Raw genomic sequence first — 17,175 nt, 5'->3', positions numbered from 1 at the left:
AGTTGGGTATGATTATAATGGACACCACAGAGGCTCAGATGGTCACAGCACCTCCTCCTCCTCATCATCATCAGAGACCTCCAAACAAGTAGGTCCTCCTCTTACTCACTGGATTGTTGTGTGTTTTATGTGTGTCCATTTGCTTGCTTGCATGCATGTGTGTGTGTGTGTGTGTGTGTGTGTTTGTGTCATCTTGGCTTCATTGTCCAGTACTCATTCTGCTTTCTTTCTCCCAAACTGGCTATTTATGTTTGAGCCAATCTGTGTCAGAACCCGCATTCCTGGTACTCGTACAGTGTCACTAATGGCCTGTACAGATTACACAAATCCGGGCCGATTTTGAACGTTGGGAACAACGAAAGGCCTTGTAGTGTGACCTAATCGAAGATCAGCGATTTGGCGTCTGGGACGCCCTGCGACACCCCGACGAAAAGTCTAGCACGTCAGATTTTTTTGTATTTTCCTGCCTGGTGGACATCACCTGCGACCATGCCTATGACGTACCTTGACGTTGACCAATAGGATGACTGTTCTTCATCCATAGGCTAGTGAGTCTGTAGATAAAAAGGAATGAATCCCAGACGAAAACCTAATACTTCAACTGTATCAACTGTAGTTTTAATGAGGCAGATATCCTAGTTGTGGTAGCCTACATATCATGGATTCGGCAGTCAAAAGATAACTCAAAACTCAAAGATAGTGAACGGGAGTCAGATCCTGCCGCTAAGCCAATTCCTGAGTCTGAATTATTTGGCACAACACCACGCCACCATAATTTCGAGTATAAATAAAGCTTGAATACAGTGTATACTTCTTCCATGACTGACAATTTCTTGACCAGACTGCCTGAACTCGCAATGACGCGCATGGTTGTGAAAGACGGCATACGATGATTTGTCGCGGTCATTCGTGTGGTGTTGCCAGTGTCTCGGCCACGACCCGGCAAGAATTCATCCAACTGTGATCGCCTAATCTGACATGGTGACCATCGTGAAAGACAAAAATATTGTGTAGTCTGTACGGGCCATAAGGGACCGGTTCCTGGTTAAAACAACTAGTCCTGGTCAAGATCAATTAATGTTCTTTGCCTCAGAGCAAAGTTAGAGAGAGAAAGAGGGGGGAGAGAGAGAGGGAGAGAAAGAGGTGAGGAAAGAGAAGGAGAGAGAGAGCGAGACAGAGAGGAGGTGTGTGCTGTGACATTCGTGGGTGGAGGCAGCTCCGCACGCCCTTCTTCCATCTTAGTTAATCACACCGTCTCTGATTTATCACCTGCTATGAATGATGGGAGCAGGAGCACCGTCGCCGTCCAATTAGATACAGTGTTGGTGCTGCTTTACAGCCACCATAACCTTTACTGGAATATACTGCACCACTCCCCTCTCACCCTCCCAGCCAGCCAGCCAGCCAGCCAGCCAGCCAGTCAGTCAGTCAGTCAGTCAGTCAGTCAGCCAGTCAGTCAGTCAGTCAGCCAGTCAGCCAGTCAGTCAGTCAGCCAGTCAGTCAGTCAGTCAGCCAGCCAGCCAGCCAGTCAGTCAGTCAGTCAGTCAGTCAGCCAGCCAGTCAGTCAGTCAGTCAGCCAGTCAGTCAGTCAGCCAGTCAGCCAGTCAGTCAGTCAGTCAGTCAGTCAGTCAGCCAGTCAGCCAGTCAGTCAGCCAGTCAGTCAGTCAGTCAGTCAGCCAGCCAGCCAGTCAGCCAGCCAGTCAGTCAGCCAGCCAGCCAACTCGTATGATGTCATTGTGGTGTTCACGTCTCTCTTTCTCTATCTCTCTTTCTCTTTCTTCATCTCTCTCCCTCTCTCTCTCGCTCTTTCTTTTGTTCTTTCGCACTCACTCTTCTGTTTCTCCATCTCCCTCTTTCCCACTCTCTCCTAATCTCTCCTATTCCCCTTCTCTCTACCCCACTCTCTCCCTCTTTCTCTTCCTCTACCCCCCCCTTCTCTCTCGTCTCAACCTGCCTTCCCATCCCCTAGTTTTAGATCCGTGTGATTAATTGTGTCTTTTTTAGTTTTTATTTTCCCACCTCGATATAATGATGTATGATAACAGCCGTATTTCCTGTTTCCTCATGTGTGGGGGGAAGAGAGGGGCGCTGGGAGCCATTTGTTTCCCCGCATGATATTCTTCCATTTATCAAAATGATAATTAGGTGCAATTAAATGGCAATCTCATTTGTTTTGCTCAGGTGTGCGTTGCTTATTTATGCGCTGGTGTCGGCGCCATTGTAGGTCACTCTAATTAGAAGAGGAGGAGGGTGTGTGTGCGTGTGTGTGTGTGTGTGCGCATTTGTGTGTGTGTGTGTGTGTGTGTGTGTGGAACAGGGCGTGCTGATTGAGAGAAAGAAAGGGAAAGTAGGCCTGCAGCTCGACCGCCCGGCAGAGACAGATCATCTGGATGGTATAAGCTTGCGTCAGAGTGGTGCTGGAAGACGGGGCGTTGGGGTCCCTCGCATTGACCCTTTAGGGCTCCGCCCCCACCCCGCCTCCTCTCCTCTCCTGTCCTAGTCATATCTCACCCCTGAGTGACCTTTGACACCTTGGGTGTGTGTGTGTCTGTGTGTGTTTGTGTTCTCTCTGAGGTCATCTCTAACTCTAAGATGCGTGCGTGTGTGTGTGTGTGTGTGTGTTCCCCAGGTGAGAGACCGGTCAGCTGCAGCCTCTGCCCGTACTGAGTCTCTCAGAAAGGGATCCTAAGAGCCACCTCCATGTCTCCTGCTTCTCACCAGCCTCCGACCCCTGGAACTGGACCCGCCCCCGCCCCCCAACCAGACACCTGATAACAGCCCTCCGACACGAGGCCCTCGCTTTGGGCAGGGAGGGAAAGCCCCCCCCCCCACACACCCCACCCCCTGGGGGCATTGCCTTTCCCCCAGGACCCGGACCTGGAACCCCCCCCCCCCCCCCCCCCCAAAAAAAAACACCACCCTCACCCAACCAAAGACAGAGACACCAGAGAGCCACGCCTCTACAGACTCTGCCTTAGAGTGACTCTCAGCCGGTGACCTTTTGACCTGTCGAGCCCTTTAATGACCTTTGCCGCGACTTCAGACCGGGGAGGACCGCTGGACGTTTGTTCTGAAGGAGGATCAAACGAAATGGACAGAGCGGAGAGAGAGGGGACGTCCACCGCAGTCTGGATCACAGCATGGCGACGCCCTAGAGGACCCCGTCCCCAGGGCTTCATCTAATCCTTATCTGAGTGCGTGGGTCTAGTGTGTGTTGTATAGAGTGTGTTGTGTTGTATAGTGCGTGTGTGTGTTGTGCAGAGTGGATGAGGCAGGGAGACAGAGGAGGACTAACCACACACTCCTCCGTCACCTGCCGTCTCTCTCTCTGCCCAGTCCTGGTGTGTGTGTGTGTGTGTGTGTGTGTGTGTGTGTGTGTGTGTGTGTAATGAGCTCCATGAGAAAGGCTGAAGTAGTGAGAGAGAGGGAGGGAGACAGAAAGAGAGAGAGATTGCGTGTGGGGGAGGGGGAGGGGCTAGAGTCAGAGAAAAAGAGGGAAGAGAAAGGAGGAGAGAGTGGGCAGGAGGGAAACGGGGGGAAGGAAAGAGAAAATGAGAGAGAGAGAGGGAGAAGGAGAGAGAAAGAGGGAAAATGAGTGAGTGGGCTAATGTCAGTTAGAGGAGGTGTCTGCTTTAGTGACCATTAAAAAGAGTGTGTGTTGTTAATGGCCGGTATAAAGGAGCGTGCGTTTTTAACGGTCATTCGATTAACGTTATTGTTCATTTAAGGGGAATGGAACGAGAGAGCGAGCGGTCCGCCCTCCCTCTCCCCACGACTGCAGAAGCACAGCGCGTCTTTACAGCCGCAGAGTAGTAACGCAGTGTGTGTGCGCGCGCGTGTGTGTGCGTGTGTGCTGGTGCGTGTGCGTATCATCCTCTCTCTAAATGCTCATCGTGCCAGCTACCTCCTCTGCTAGACCTCTGCTTTAGTCAGGCCCTCAAGGTAGATATCAGGACCAGGCCGGCCCTGCGTTAGACCAGCCTTTTTATTTCCTGAATCCTGTTCCCTCTTTCCTGGTTTGCCCCCTGGATCAAAAGCCATTCTGCCTTTTGACTGTTTGATTAGGAAAACGAGACGCTAGATGCTAGATACTCAGGCTGAGTTACGGCTTGAAGCGCGGCGGCTAGCGCGTCCACCGGTATCCCCGCGACCCCGCAGACGCCCGTGTCCGAGTCCAGAACAAGTCCTGAACTTTTTCTTAAAGACCGGATTGAATATGAAGAGAGAGGATGTGAATTAAGAAGCCTGTTCTTAAAAGGAAGATTTTGTTGATTGCTAACGCGATGAAGTGTGAGTGTGGAGTGAAACATGTAGAACTCTCAAAGGAAGAAACAAAGACGTACACGCAGTATGTTTCTGACTGTGTATAGTACGCCTGAGACCTCTGTAGTTCCTCTGTGAGAACTAGGTGACGAGGTACTGTAAAGCCGTGTCTCTGAATGCATACAGTGTTGTGTGCTGGAACGCGCTTGCACAGATGTGTATATATGATATAGACAGGGAGGGGGTAGTCCGAATACTTGAAACGGGATATGATAGCCTACCAAGTAGTGTGACTTTAGTATGGAGACCAATGTTGTACAGAATAACCCTTTAAAGGTGAACCCCTTGAATATTGATTTGAATTTGTACTCCGAAGTGTGACTTAGCAGATGTGAATGGACTTCAGCTGAAGAGTGTTGTGTGTGTGTGTGTGTGTGTGTGTGTGTGTGAGAGCAAGTGTGTGTGTGTGTGTGGTTCTCCCACCAAACCCTTTACAGCGTTAGATACCAAATGACATTAGTCTACTGTTGCATTTAGACTATAGATTGCTGCTTTAACAAACCCCAGGCAGGGGGAGTGGGCCAGAATTTTTTTTGCGGAACTCAGACAGCAACGAATCACACGGAAGCAGGCAAGAAAGGGCAAATTCATTTTCCAAGACATGCTCAGATCTTGCTTACCTATCCTCCAGAAACAGCCCTGCAGCCTGCAAACATCGACGCGTACGTTCGATTGGCCAGTTTCCACACGCTTGGCGACTTTTCACCCATAGCCATTCCTCTTCTCTCATCCCGAACGTTCACGTCTTTCTGGACGTCGGGATCTGGTGTGGATGTTTTCATCAACAACGCAGCTGATTTTCCTTCAGAGTCATCTCTGTTTGTTTTTAGTTTGTAGACTTATTGTTATTATTCCATAGATATCCAGGATTGATGGAGTATATATATATTTTTCTGTGTTTGGGACATGTGACATTCCACAGCTCCTCCCCCTGCGGAGTGGGAGTGGTCACAGCTGTAAGATGAGCGTGTTTCTAGTCTTTCTCTTGCTAAAGGTGTTAGGAGTTAGTAGATAGCTGTGGTGTCCTCCCACACATCCAGGCGGGTGTGAGCTTCCTCACAGACATACAGCTCTGGGTCCTATCTGTCTGCAAGTGGACGATTATTTGTCATGATAATTCCTTTGTTTATTTACAGTAGAAGATTACATGTATTTTGGTTGATATTTGTATTTATTATCAGTTGAAACAGAGAAGAGAAGCAAACAGGAGGTTTTTCCATGTGTTTTGTATTTTATCTGGGTTTGTTTTTATACTGCCACCGTCGGGCATGTGGGTGACTAGTCTGTTCTGGTCTGGTACTGTTAAGGTTACTGCACTGGCCTTGTCTAGCTTGGCCCGGTGCTGGTACTGGTAGGTACTGGTCTGGTCTGGTTTAATCTGGCCTAAGGCTTGTACTGGTACTGTTACTGGTCTAGCCTGGTCTGATACTTCTAATGTTACAGTTACTGGTCTGGACTAGTCTACATTATTTACATAACTGTAATGTCATCATGTACACAATAAATACAGAAAATGGCACCTGTTCATCTGCTTACTTCATTTCACTCTTTCTGTGGTGTACTCTGACGGTAATGTGATACTGCTGATGCTATAGTACAACTACACTTTAAATTATTCACAGTGGGTATCGGCTGTGCACCCCACTATCATCCCAATTTTCAGGACAAAATGGAACAAGATATTATAGAAATTCGAGCGACACTACAACGAGCTGAATTAATGTTCTTGTATCTTGCACACTCAGGCTCTGCCAGTTATCATATCACCTTGTAAAATATATGAACTAGACAGGCCGTTCAGTCAGTCTTGTGTAATGTGATATCCATCTTCCTAGTTCCGGCCACTCAACCCAGACTGATATCCATGTAAAAACACAAGTTTCCGTAGGGCCATCCTCCAATACTTATTTCACCTTAGAAAGACACATTTCTCCTGCAACCAGATCATACCATTTCACTTTGCTTATTGCAGGGCTTTCGAGCAGTGAGAGATAGATTTCTCCCTTTTCGGATATCCTGCTTGGCTGAGAGCTACGTAACATACTGTAGTCCTAGCATTCCCCTACTGTATGTGGCAATCAGGCAGGTTATCTTAGATATTTTGCTTGTATTTTGCTAGATGGCTGATATAATAATATTATAGAAAGGAAAGCAAGCCAACTACGTAGGTAGGCTTAATGTCAGCCAGGCAGCAAAGGTTGATTTTGTGACCATTTCAACATGTTAGGCTAGAGTTCATGACATTTACAGTACCAGCTAAGCTTGCTCCTCCGTGCATTTTTTCCACATTACTGAATGTGACAATGTGCAAGAACAGCGTCACAAACAAGAGAAAAGGGACAACCTTTTCATTCAGAGAGGCAGAGCAGGGGGCTGCAGAGCAGGCGATGGAAGCCTACAGCTGAGTGTGTGATGAGAACACTCAGAGGTACAGGACACGGCACAGGGTTAATCATGTGAGACATCTGAGTATTTATTTAAAGGAAGGCTCACATGGCCAACAATGGTCAATATAGCACTCAATACCCTGCTCCCTATCAGCTAATATCCCAAACTACTTGTTGTGTCCCTCGAAAAGTTGTTACCAGGCCAGCCAACACTTGTTGAAAAGAATAAAGACCATCAAGTGATTCACAATTAATAGAATAGCTTTACATAAAAATGGATTAGGATAAGGAAAAGTGTCTTCAGCTTTCTGCTACATCCCAATAAGCGCAAAAACAGTCTTGACATGCCCATTTAATGCCTAATTTCTTGAGAGAATCTAACTTCTAGGAGAGGGACCGGACAAGTATTACAGCCAAGAATGTCTCTTTGTCACAACTGTAGGGACAGTGTATAAACCATTCTAAGAGCTGCACACACACACACAGATAATGAAGGACTACCTACAATAGTAACAACAACAAACTTGTTTACTTATTACCTCATCATTACTTCATCATTAGTTACTATTTTGTGTACCTTATTGTAAAGTCATACATCATACACAGTAGTTACCATGTAGTCATTCATTGCCTCATCATTACTTCATCATTAGTTACTGTTTTGTGTACCTTATTGTAAGGTCATACATCATTTAGAGTAGGTAGTCCTTCATTACTTCATCATTACTAAGTCATTAGGATTGAGAGTTAATCACTTACTAGGCTACTCATTAACTAATCATTGGTTCCTCAATAACTACAGTAGTCCCAAGTCTGTCCTCTAGTAACCCATCATTAATGGATTGAGAGTTAATCAGTAACTGATAATTAACTAATAATTGGTTCCTCAGTAACTAGAGGTCCCCAGTCTGTTCTTTAGTTCCTGAGTAACTACAGTACTATAGTAGTCCCCATCAGTAATTACTCATTAATTAATCATTGGTTCCTCATTAGTTACTCAGTAACTACTCATTTTTTGTGTACCTATGTGGTACCCAATCACAATTCATGGACCAGCAGCATAACTTTCTTTTTCACCTTCATCTTTCAAGGGTAGACCTACAAGTAGCAGCTTCTCTGACATATATGGCGGCTGCCAAAGACGGCAGAGAGGCATTTAACCCTCTTTTTGGGCATCCCCAATTATTGTGCAAAATGTCATAACTGGTAAGTATCATCCTGATGTTCTCACCATAGCATATGAAGGGAAATCTTGTACTGCAGTCTTCGTCATTCCACTTGCCATCAGGCCACATCTGCACACACAACCCCAAGGCTTTCCGTATTATTGGGTTCACCATTGAGCCAGTTCCTGAACTCGGCCTCTCCCTCACCGTAGTGCTGACTCTACCACATCATACCACAACATCTGCCAGAGACCACCTCCAGCTGTTGATATCATCATACAGACCTATCAAGAATGCCGTATCAAAACTACTCAGATGGTTCATGTCTACTATCTTGGTCAGCTCCTCAATGTCCTCCATGTTGTCTATGATGGCCAGGTCAGTGTACTTCTCTCTGCAGTAGCTCTGGGCTTCAGTCCGGTTCTTTGTGTTGTGAACCAGGTGTTACTGACGAGGAAGGCATGAGGACAGGCCTGGGCACAGAGTCCTGTGGTCAATACAGACAACTCAATAAACAGTATGTTTTATGTACATTCTAATATGATATACTTAGACGGTCCAGCCCAAAGCCACATTTTTCTGATGTTGATTTAGCAGAGAAGTGTCCCATGAAAAACTACAAATACCAAAATACCACTGGCCTGATAGAAGTGACCTCTACAGGACCAGCCTTCATGATGGACCACAGCACAGCACTTCTGCACCATGAGATCAAAGAGTTACACTGTTGGTAATTATCATCATTTTCATTCATCATCATCAATCATCATCATCATAATTAACATCACCATCTTCCACTATTAACCCAATAAATTGCCAGGACTACCAAAACAAAAAGCACATCATTTTACTCCCCTTTCTTCACTGTAAAACGTGTGCAGTTCAATAACAGTTTACAACTTGTAGAAGTAGTACTCCTTGTAGAATTTATTTCCTTCACTCTGCCTCCAACTCTCTCTCTCTCTGTATATGCCTATACCAGGTTAGGACTTTCATGTGAAATTAAATCTGCTCACTATGCTGAGTAGCGTACATTAGTCATGTCAAATGCAACTTTTGTCTTTCAACTCAGTTCTGAGTTCATGAATCACAGAGAGGAAATCATTTATGGGGACAGTTACCCCACCCTGCCTTCCCTATGGGTCAGTAATGTAGGCTATATCCTAAAACGTCCCTGCATAGTATTTTGTTTTTGGCTACCTTTTGTAGCCTAGTTTTATTTGTCTTAATTAATCTACAGTTGTTATTGTGTAATTTTGTCCAAATTGTATTGTTTGAACGGTGCTACATAAATAAAATTATAATTGTATTATTATTATTAATATAAATGATGGGTATGACAAAAATGGTAATGTTCAATTACAGTAGATAATGATTAACAGGGAATGATGGCCTATCTAATTAAGGTCTCAAAATCCTCTCCCTAGGCTATGCGAATTAATTCAGCATCAGATCAGTTGGGTAAATGAGGAATTGTGTGACAGCTGCTTCAAACACTGCACAAGATGAGATTAGAATCATATGTATTGCCATTGCAGGGTAGCCTACAAGTATACAATGAAATGCAGTTACAACTAGAAAGGGTGCGAAGAGAGCACATGCCTCCGCACATGAATGCATTTTGTTGATGTAACTCAGTTTAAATGGTTAGTCACACCACAGTTTATTGGCTCCGCGCCCGGTGAGATTTTCATCAAACTCGGTGGAGGGCTTGAGACAACTTAGAACCCATTCAATTCTGGAGCGGATCAGAATCACTGGGCATATACACAAATTAAAAGTGGTTAAGGCTTTGCAGTAGTAATTCATCCCAGGTTAGACATCACTTCTAGAGTTTGTTAGGGTTATGGTGTTGCATATCACTTCTAGAGTTTGTTAAATAAAACCCGCCAACGAGCAGTTTCACAGCGTGAGTTTCCATGGGAACTGACCTACACTTTCAGTTAACTCTTTCTGGAAATGGTTTGAGCTGTCTGTCTTTCTCGAGTTTGAGTTACCTGTTTCTGGAACGGAAAAAGAGTTTCTCTCATCTCATGGTGAGCAAGGCTAAGTTACAAATTGCCAACCAGTGTGAGAAGACTCACCCATGGAACACAACAGACTTGGTGTTCACAAAAACAGGGCATGACAAACTCAAAGACTCAACGAGAACATTTTTATTATTATTATATTTTATCCCCAGCAGGTGAAAAAACTAACATTTTCCGAAACTGAACATTGCTTGGCACAACAACAAATGTTAACTCTCCTGGCTGTTGGTCATCTCCTCAGGAACAGGCTGCCAATAGTCGTAGAGATTCCCCTGCAGGAACAAACACAGGCATCAATACCAGACTCCACTCTACAGGAACAAACACAGGCATCTATACCAGACTCCACTCTGCAGGAACAAACACAGGCATCTATACCAGACTCCACTCTACAGGAACAAACACAGGCATCTATACCAGACTCCACTCTGCAGGAACAAAAACAGGCATCTATACCAGACTCCTCTACAGGAACAAACACAGGCATCTATACCAGACTCCACTCTACAGGAACAAACACAATTTGTGAATACCTTTTTGACATAATGTACAACACTGTAAACTAATGTTGTACACAAACATGCTGACAGGACAAATCGCCAGCAGCACAGCTGAAATGGGTTCGTCTGGGGGCTTGAACACTATGGTCCGGTACCTAAACTCAACTTAAAAACGGAACCAGCATCAGCTACCTGGAGAGGTCTGGTTCTCAGGAGCAGCATCTGCCACTTGGTGTAGATCTGTGCTACAAAGTCCTTCACCTGGGAGAGGGAGAGAGACAGACAGAGAGAGAAAGACTGGTTGGTATACCATACAAAGCAGCAAAGGTACGTACTTATCTCAATAATTACCCGCAATAGCTGGACCTCCAGCGACCTGATATCATCCCACCCACCTTGCTCTGGTAGAGAGTCTTCCTGCTCTCTCTGATGTCACACTTGATGTGCTTGTCCAGCTCGGCACACAGCAACAGCAGCTGGTCCTGGCAGGACGGAGACAGTTTAATAATATAGCTTGTAAAATACAAATTTGTTTATGACTGACACATGCAGTTAAGTCTGACTGAAAAGATAAGGCCTGGCATGTGTTTTGTGTTTACCTTCTGACTTGGGGGGAAGAACTCAAACCTGGCAGCTTCATTAGCCAAAGCCAGAAGGCTGTAGCTGAGGTAGTGGGCCTGAAACAAAAATACAGACCACCAGTTCATGAACTGAGAATCATGTTTAAGATCATGCTCACAAGCTCGGCAGGACAAACACATTATGTAGCGTCGTAGACAGGTTTTTCAGACACTAGTTTTTCTTCTTTCTGAACCTGCTGATCGAGGGAGTCTGGGTCGTCATCGTTGTCATCGTCCTCCTCATGTTGTCTCCGTCTACTCCTGGAGATCTGCAGGCTCCTGAGAAGGGCAGAGGGCCGCATGTGGCGCAGGTACGGTCGCAGGTCAGACAGCTGGGGCACAAAACACACTGCAGGTTAGCAATGCTGCTGTTTAGCGATGTAAGCATCTACAGTACAACCAACTGTTTCAGTGGTGGGGTGCTGTGAGAACATGGAGGTATGCTATCTTAAAAGATTTATCACACCTAGCGTTAACTTGGCTTGCAGAGTCTGTATGTCTTTTTAAGTCCCTTCTTGAAACCCTTTTTACAGAGCTGCCATTAATGTCATGTCATTTTACCTACCTTTCTCTTGATGTTTTAAGTAGGGCTGTTTAACAAGTTAATTAGATCAATTAATTGTGAAAAATTCATTGTATTTATCTGGTTTTACCTGGAACTCAGTATTGGTGGGCGTGTAAGTGCATCTTTGGTTTAACAGCTTGGAGATCATCGACACACTGAGGTGTCTCCTGAGTTGCCTGCAAAAAAACAGAGTATGTTTTCCCTGAGTCCGGAGCGGATTAGTCAGTGTGTTCAACTGGTGATGTGCCTTTCACTCAACTTCTACAGTTGTTTAGGTGGCGTACATAAAAACAACATGCTCCACCTCAGAGAGAGGGGAGGAAACGAAAGAGTTGGATGACCAGCATAGGAGGAGGGAGAGCCGGGCTTACAGTCCACGCTTGTTGTCAGGCAGCAGCTGGAGAAGCCTGCGCAGGTTGTGATGGTCCTCAGTCAGGGCTGTGAGAGCTAGACAGATCAGGGGAAGCTGGAGCACAAAGGTCCATTGTTACTGAGGACACATCTGTAACACTGTGAACTGGGTAGGAAAATCGATTCATGTAAGAATCGTGATTCTATTCTCTACGAAAAAATCAATTCCTTTCAGTCTGTTTTTGTACGTGGCTGTAAGCCAGCACCTAGGATAGCGTTTGTCCCATTGTCACTCCCTCTCTCCCTCACTCCAGTCAATGTTGACCTGCATTTCTCTGTTGGCACCACAAGAGGCAGTAGTCCCAGCACACCAAAATAAAGAAGGACACCAAAATCAACCCGCCGATCTCCATTGCACAAGTAGAGTAGCGTTACTAGTAGCAATATTGTCACAATACTGAGAAAAGCTTGTGTGCAATGAGCGAGCGCAAGTAAGCTCTCCTCTCACTTAAGAAACTGGGCTCAGCATCATGATCATGATCACAAGTTTATACAGTTTACATATTATAAAGCAATGGTAGTGTCTACTTTTCATGTCAGTGAGTCTAACAAAATTGATAATGCATGGGTTGTGTCTTTTGTCTTTTCCGGGGACCCGGCAACACAGCAGCCCAGCATGGGTCAATGCAGAGGAATTTCCCCAAGGGGATTAACAAAGTAGAATTATGTTGTTCACCAGGTTGATAGATTTAATAAAATAGTCGTAGAATGAAAGAGAGAGAGAGAGAGAGAGAGAGGGGATGAGAGGATGAACTGACCATGTTGTCCCAGTCCCTCATGTTGTTCACCAGGCTGTGTTCCAGCGAGCTCAGGTGGTCAGTGGGCAGGAGAGCGAGCTGCGTCTCCAGGCCTACTTTGCTCACCACTGTAAGCAGCAGCAGCAGCTCCGTGTCACTGTAGGCCCGGGGACACAGGGCCGTCACGTCAGACAGGTACTGTGGAGAAAGGCAAGTACAGGACTGAGTACACACACACACACACACACACACACACACATGCCATCTCTACCACACACCAATCTCACACCTAAACCCTGGTCTCCTCTCACCCTGATGACGTTCTCAAAGTTGTGTTCCGGGAAAGTTCCGAGTTCCTTCTTACTGGACAGGCTGTCAGTGCTGACCTGGAGGCTCTCTCTAAGCACACACAGGTGGAAGCTAATTCTCAGAAGGAAATCCTTCGTTTTGCTTTAACTTGCTGTGTTTTCACTTGATCAAGAATCAAAACTAGGGAATACGACTTACAGCAGGTCTCCCTCTGTGAAGGCGGGCTGCAGACTGGCCAGAGGGAAGAGGGTGACGTAGGGAGCCCCCATGTTCATGAAGACCAGAGTCACGTCACCCACGCTGGGCACCCACACCTCAAACTCAAGGTTTTTGTTCACTTCTGAGGAAACATGAACAGGTAGAAAAGGACCCCTTTGCCTTTTCGCCACAATGAGAAACAAATAGAGAATGGGAACACGGTCATGGACACACACACACACACCTATGTGCTCCGCAGCCGAGCAGGCAATGTCTCTGAGAGCCTGCAGTATCTGGTGGGAGACACTCATCTCCGTATGGACCGACATCATCTGACAGCGACAACAGACAAATTAACTTAATGAACAAAATGGACTTGCTAAGACACTGAATAGTGCACAGGGATTAAACATGTTTTGGTAACACTTGATACAGAGGAGGCCCTTATAGATAAGAATCAATAAAACAGGGTAAAACATTCAATGCAAAACATACAGTGATAGCAAAGACAGATACACAACAATACATCAGTGATAGCAGATCCAGCCTATTAAAAATAGTTTTAAAATTCCCCAAGGGGAACTAAGGCAAGGCGAAGAGAATTTTGAAGCATATTCCTGCATATTTCTACACCATATTTCTGCAGATTGTCTGAAGATGCTCAAATAACTCAACTAATTACCCATTGACCCTGACCCAACGCAGTTGTTGCATGTCAACAGAGATGCAGCTGTTTTCCCCAATGGAAGTGCCCAGCAGGCAAGCCATGGGCACACAATGTGAAATTCAGGACACTCATGGACGGGACTAAAAGTGACAAACTGCAACGGCGCCTGAGCAAATCTGTGCTGTTAGGTACATAAAACTGTGTTGTTAGGCAGGCACGCTAGTTAGGAACAGCTAGCTTGCTAACGTTAGGTGTTCGGTGGCTAGCTAACGTTAGCTAGCTAGCCACGAGAGGCTGTTGGAACAAGGTAAATAACGTTAATGAGCTTAGCACAGTAGCTGTTTACTATTGATGGGGCCCCTCAAAATAAAGTGTGACCCTAGTATCAATAGGAAGTGTGGAAGAAGGGGGTTAAATTACCTGGAAAAGCCAGCGAGACACCTGAGGCGGGCAGGGACAGGACTGGTAGGCGGCCTGTAAAAACCCAGTACCGAGCTGGGACCTCAGTTGATCTGGACTGGACGTTAAGAGAGAAAGAATAAAGAATAACGCCTACTTCCTCAAACTCAAGTTCTCTTACACCACACTCACTATAACTGGCGTGCGCACACACACATCTCACCAAAGGACTGTTTTCTGTGCAATTTCCTGCGTAGTGCCATCGCATTGCCCGAGCTTCAGAGTATGCTGGTTGAACAGACGGCCAAAGTAAGAGAGACAGAACACCTCTTCCCCCGGGTGCGAGTCTCTGACGACACTGTACGACAAAGAGAAACGCTGTTCTCTTTGAAGCTCTCTAGGAGAAAAGAGACAGACACACATTGCGATACTTAAAGTACACTGAGCAGCGCCCAGATACCATGTGCCAAACAAACAACAAAACAACTTTTATTGTCATATAGTGAGACACAGCACACGGTAATGAGGCAGCAATGCCGAAACACACACGAGTGACAGTAGCGTCCACCAATGAAATTATTCTCCTACTCTTAACCCATCCCATCGTCCTTCCCCCAAGGGCAACTGGGAGCAGAAAGTAGGCAGCGTGCATGGGCCGAGCCGGGGACCAACCAAGTGCTCCTGTCCATCTTCGTCAGGGATGGACAGCGTTAGCGATCTGTTCTCCTGCATGTTTTTCGTATTCGGCTCTTTTTGGGAGAAAACCCTTGCAAACACAGGGAGAACATGCAAACTCCGCACAGAAAGGCTTCTTGCTGTGAGGCGACAGTACTAGGTACTGCGCCACCGTGCCACACTGTGCGTGTGTGTAAGCGGTAATTACCTTTGTTTGTTTGAGATGGCCTCCTGCATGTTCTTGTCGCTCTGATCCTCCAATTCAAGTCTCAGCAGATCCTCCTCACAGGAGAGCTGCAGCTTTATCTTAGTCTCCTTAGACCTAGGAGAGGGTTAGGAGAGATTTAGGAGAGATTTAGGAGAGAGTTAGGAGAGGGTTAGGAGAGCTCCAGGAGATGGGATTTTGAGGGTATGTATGCTGACGTCTCCAATGGTTTGTATACACAGTTAGTCTCAATGTATTATAGAGCCTGCATTTTTCGTCTATGGAGAGGCTGATGTAAGGCTAAAAAATGTGAAAACGCCAGAGATTTGTACCTCTGATTGCTCATCCTCTCCTTCAGCATGTCATCCAGTGTGTTCCTGTAGTTGACAGACTGCACTTTGGATGACGCAGGCAGCTGAAGACAACGAACGGGAAGAACAGATTATTAACTACAGTAGCACAGCTTAAATGGATCTGTGTGGAGCTCAAATACATTGATTCGTCAAATGCCTCTTGATTATCAGATGTGTTAATAGTCTGTGGCTGTATCCTACTATTGCTGATTTTTGCAGAGGACCATAGGGTCTAAACATCAGTGAAACGAAAGAAAACACATATGGAGCCAGAGTGTGCGCCACTTTTTTCCTACTCCTGAGTCTACTTCCAGTGATCGGCACCTCACTACACTCCTTTAGTGTGTGTTACTTTTTCTACACACAGAACACATTTACTACGTAGCAGCGCAGCTGAAATTGCTTCGCTCAAATACTGCACGGTACATGATTTGAACCTGAATAGAGACAGAGAAACATCACTGGCAGATCCCATCTGCAGGAGCAAATGTAGCAAATGGAGGCACGCACATAATCAACTACTAAATTTAGACCCTCCCGCGCGGGTGCTGAGTTTACTGGTTCGGACTGGGATAAGGGCACGCAGGTGCAAAGATTACTGGTTCGGACTGGGATATAGGGCATGTGGGTGTAGAGCTTACTGGTTCGGATTGGGATAAAGGGCGTGTGGGTGTGCCGGGCGCAGGGTAAGCGCCCTTCTCTGGCGTGGCCGGGGGCCGGGTGCTGCCTTCCAGGATCTGCTGCAGGGAGAGCAGCTGGTCCTCCTCGCTGCTGGTGCTGCTGCTCTGGGTCAGGTCCAAATCCATCCGCAGACTGAGGTCCGGGCTTAGCTCCTCATCTAGAAGGTCCCCCTCCTCCCTACCCATTCTCTGTCCCTCTCTTCCCCCTAGTCTGTCCGAGGGCATATTAGAGGGAGACTGGCGGAGGGGGGCTGGCCTTCCTTCGGGACTCTCTGTGTCGTTGCACGGTTGGGAAGTCGCAGGGCTGACGGGAGAGTCGGCGGCTCCCGTCTTTGTTTTAACCAGCTCCTGTTTTGACAGTCTGACCGTGGAGGAAGCTGGGCAGTTTGAGAATCCCCTGACGGGAGGGACGCTCAGTTGAGACATGTCGATATGCGTCTCTAAACTGACGGTTTTGGGGTCCGAAGAGGGGGACATTATGGAGTACCACGTTGTTCCAGAAGGGGATCTAGACACGGAAGCACTGACTAGACTAGACGCTGTGGGAGACAGAGAGGCTCCGAGTGGAAAAGGAGATCCGGCGTCTCCCTTCCCATCAGAGCTGGGATTGGCTGCTATGCACTGGGAACTTGACACGATGACCACAGTATCGTAGAAAAGTGTGTACTTCAGAACTGATGTTCCGCTCCGTGGGTGAGCGGTTGTCTTCTGTGGTGATCCGTGACTGTGCAGAGAGCCTGGGCTTGAAGTACAGACGGGTTTGGGAATTGTGCTGGCTGTGCATCCCATCGATTCACCTCTATCCTCTCCTCCGCTCATCACTCCTTTGCTCTGGTCTGGTTTGCTTAGGACTCTGACTGGCACTGGGTTGCCAGATTCAGGGTCACCAGACTGGAGATCACCATCGCTGTCTCTCAACCCCTTCGTCGGGGTCTGGGGAGACCTTCTAT

The 17,175-nt window shown here is 46.6% G+C and overlaps 2 protein-coding genes across 2 annotated transcripts in view; one reads left to right on the top strand and one right to left on the bottom strand.

The window, feature by feature from the left end:
- Window positions 1–972, top strand: part of LOC311314285 (zinc finger protein 516-like) — a gene marked incomplete at both ends in the record, with an annotated part of 13,332 nt that extends 12,360 nt beyond the window's left edge. The window contains 2 exons of the mRNA XM_084444625.1: window positions 3–88; window positions 925–972. Coding sequence (XP_084300751.1) covers window positions 3–88; window positions 925–972 — 134 coding nt within the window. The remainder of the gene's footprint in view (window positions 1–2; window positions 89–924) is intronic.
- A 9,119-nt stretch (window positions 973–10,091) lies between these two features.
- LOC311314284 (SMC5-SMC6 complex localization factor protein 2-like) lies at window positions 10,092–16,702 on the bottom strand (the record flags this gene model as incomplete). Its single annotated transcript, XM_084444624.1, has 15 exons — window positions 10,092–10,178; window positions 10,599–10,667; window positions 10,802–10,888; window positions 11,006–11,083; window positions 11,221–11,358; window positions 11,680–11,767; window positions 11,963–12,057; window positions 12,761–12,937; window positions 13,051–13,138; window positions 13,247–13,388; window positions 13,491–13,578; window positions 14,334–14,430; window positions 15,196–15,309; window positions 15,525–15,607; window positions 16,187–16,702. The coding sequence occupies 15 exons, from the start codon at window positions 16,700–16,702 to the stop codon at window positions 10,116–10,118; spliced, it is 1,923 nt and encodes a 640-aa protein (XP_084300750.1). The 3' UTR covers window positions 10,092–10,115.
- Window positions 16,703–17,175: the final 473 nt, after the last annotated feature.

Source organism: Borostomias antarcticus (assembly GCF_949987555.1).
Source record: "Borostomias antarcticus genome assembly, chromosome: 10".
Lineage (NCBI taxonomy): Eukaryota > Metazoa > Chordata > Actinopteri > Stomiiformes > Stomiidae > Borostomias > Borostomias antarcticus.
The sequence above is the reverse complement of the archived record's forward strand: the minus strand, read 5'-3'. Positions and strand labels throughout refer to the sequence as shown.